This window comes from Leuciscus leuciscus, assembly GCF_965113295.1.
Source record: "Leuciscus leuciscus genome assembly, chromosome: 19".
NCBI lineage: Eukaryota > Metazoa > Chordata > Actinopteri > Cypriniformes > Leuciscidae > Leuciscus > Leuciscus leuciscus.
In genome coordinates, this window is record NC_138743.1 from 215,001 (window position 1) to 217,500 (window position 2,500).

General features: G+C 48.9%; 1 protein-coding gene across 13 annotated transcripts in view; it reads left to right on the forward strand.

The window, feature by feature from the left end:
* plcb4b (phospholipase C, beta 4b) overlaps positions 1-2,500 on the forward strand; it is a 103,967-nt gene that overhangs the window by 23,081 nt on the left and 78,386 nt on the right. For all 13 annotated transcript variants that reach the window (XR_014200163.1, XR_014200164.1, XM_082147127.1 and 10 more), the window contains 2 exons: positions 351-431; positions 749-808. Coding sequence is in view for 11 of the 13 variants with exons in the window: in XM_082147127.1 (XP_082003253.1) it covers positions 351-431; positions 749-808 (141 nt within the window). In the remaining 2 variants the exon portion in view is untranslated. The remainder of the gene's footprint in view (positions 1-350; positions 432-748; positions 809-2,500) is intronic.

Genomic DNA, 2,500 nt, shown 5'->3' on the forward strand with positions numbered 1-2,500 from the left:
TGCTGTGTTTCTGAATGCAGCGCTGAATCTATTTTCAGACCGTCAGACTCTTCAAACGCAATACACACACTTCTGCAGTGTCAGGTGATGTCGGCTTTGACTAGCACAAACGCTGTTAGCATCACACTGTGATATGATGATGATGATGCTGGTTGGTGACAGTAGCTGCAGTGATTGATGAGATGATTATGAAACGATCATATCAGTCGCTCTGGTGATGATCCTGTTAAATACTGTTGGCTTCTGTCACACACACACACACACACACACACACACACACACCTGTCACATGTTTTATGACGTGTGTTTGTCTGTCCAGAATAACGCTCATCCTCTGCTGTGTTTTTCAGGACCCCTTCGTCTTCGAGCCCGGCTGCCATTTTAAAGTCGACGAGTTCGGCTTCTTCCTCACATGGAAAAGTGAAGGAAAGGTGCGATTTATCTGTTCACACAAATCACACACACCAGTGCCATTAAATCACTGCGTGTTTCCTCAGATCTCCATCGTTTCTGTTCAGACTTTGAGATCATGTGTTTTAAAAATAAAATTGTAAGCTCATAAATGTATATGATCGACTTTGTCTTGACTTGATGCTTATATAGTCCGTCACTGACATTCAGTTTAAACTATTTCTGAAAGAAAACGGTCTGTCAGCAGAACTTTGCCTTGATGAAATGTGTATTATTATTAATCTGTGCCGATGAGCGCTGATGAACCGTAACCGCAGTGTGTGTGTGTGTGTTCTAGGAAGGGCAGCTGCTGGAATGTTCTCTGATCAACAGCATTCGTCCCGCAGTCGTGCCGAAGGTAAAGACTTCTGATTCTTGACTGATTGAAGTGAATCCTGCAAACAAACACTGAATCGTTCAGATGAGTTGATCATGATTCGCTGCTGATGGATGGGATAAAACTCGGATATAGTTACACTCTTGAAAGTGTCTGACATACTAAAGAATTTAGTTAAGTTAGTTAGTTAGTTAGTCTCCCGTGAACGTTAGTCAGAGTTAGGGTTATTGTGATGAAGATGGGGCATTATGGGATTGACAGTACAGATGATGTTCAGATATTCTAGAGTTCTAAAACATCATTAAAAATCCCTTATGATTCAAGAATATTGTGCTAAAATTCCCATTAAGTTACGAACTTTATTTCTAAATGTACTCTGAACATTCAAAACGGCCAGTTCCCTAGCGATACTGTTTACTTGTAAGTGACGCTTTGGGAAAACTCCTTTTACCGAGGTGAGCACGGTGAATGATAATGATTAATCAAATGAGAAGAGGGCGAGGTGAATGCTACAATGACAGCGGAGCACATGGCGATCTGTCCAAACAAAACCATGTGCACTAAGACAACAAGGACACCCAAACCACAAACTGCTTGCTGGCGCCAGCGGAAGTCCTCCACCAACATCTGATCCAAGATGTCCCGAGACGGAATCCAGCTCCTCTCCTCCGGACCATAGCCCTCCCAGTCCACCAGATACTGGAAGCCCCAGCCCCGGCATCTGACCAAGACTATGAGGAAAAATGACCCTAATAACCACCGAACTCAGAACCTTGGTGATTCGGTATGGGCCATTGAACCTTGGAGCCAATTTACGAGAGGCTACTCTGAAAGGCAGGTCCTTGGTAGACAAACCACACACATAGCGAAGTGGGGAGATCCAATGTCGATTGGCTACTGCCTTGGTTCGTCTAGAAGTCCGGGCCAGGACCCCCCCAGCTCTCCTCCAGGGACCGCAGCGCCGGGCTCCTGTGAAGGAAACGGGTTTAGACAGAGTTAGACACTTCCACCCCTCGACTGGCCTCCTCCTCTCTCCTCTCGATGTCCCAGGAGAGGGACTCTATCACCACCGCCTTAGGAAGGATGGCTTCGTCCGGCCTCCTCTCTCCTCTCGATGTCCCAGGAGAGGGACCCTACCACCACCCCCTTAGGAAGGATGGCTTCGTCCGGCCTCCTCTCTCCTCTCGATGTCCCAGGAGAGGGACCCTACCACCACCCCCTTAGGAAGGATGGCTTCGACCGGCCTCCTCGCTCCTCTCGATGTCCCATTAGAGGGACTCTATCACCACCCCCTTAGGAAGGATGGCTTCGTCCGGCCTCCTCTCTCCTCTCGATGTCCCAGGAGAGGGACCCTACCACCACCCCCTTAGGAAGGATGGCTTCGACCGGCCTCCTCTCTCCTCTCGATGTCCCAGGAGAGAGACTCTACCACCACCCCCTTAGGAAGGATGGCTTCGACCTACGCCTTCTCACCGGGACCCTTGAACAGACCAGAGAGGGCATTGGGCTTAACATTCTTGGACCCCGGACAAGTCCGAAAGAGTGAAGTTAAACTGGCCAAAGAAGAGTGCCCATCAAGCCTGGCGTGAGCTCAACCTCCTGGCTGAACGGATGTACTTGAGGTTCTTATGATCCGTCCAGACCAAGAAGGGCTGCGCTTCCCCTCTAGCCAACTCACCCAAGGCCATCCTGTCTGCCAACAGCTTGAGCCTG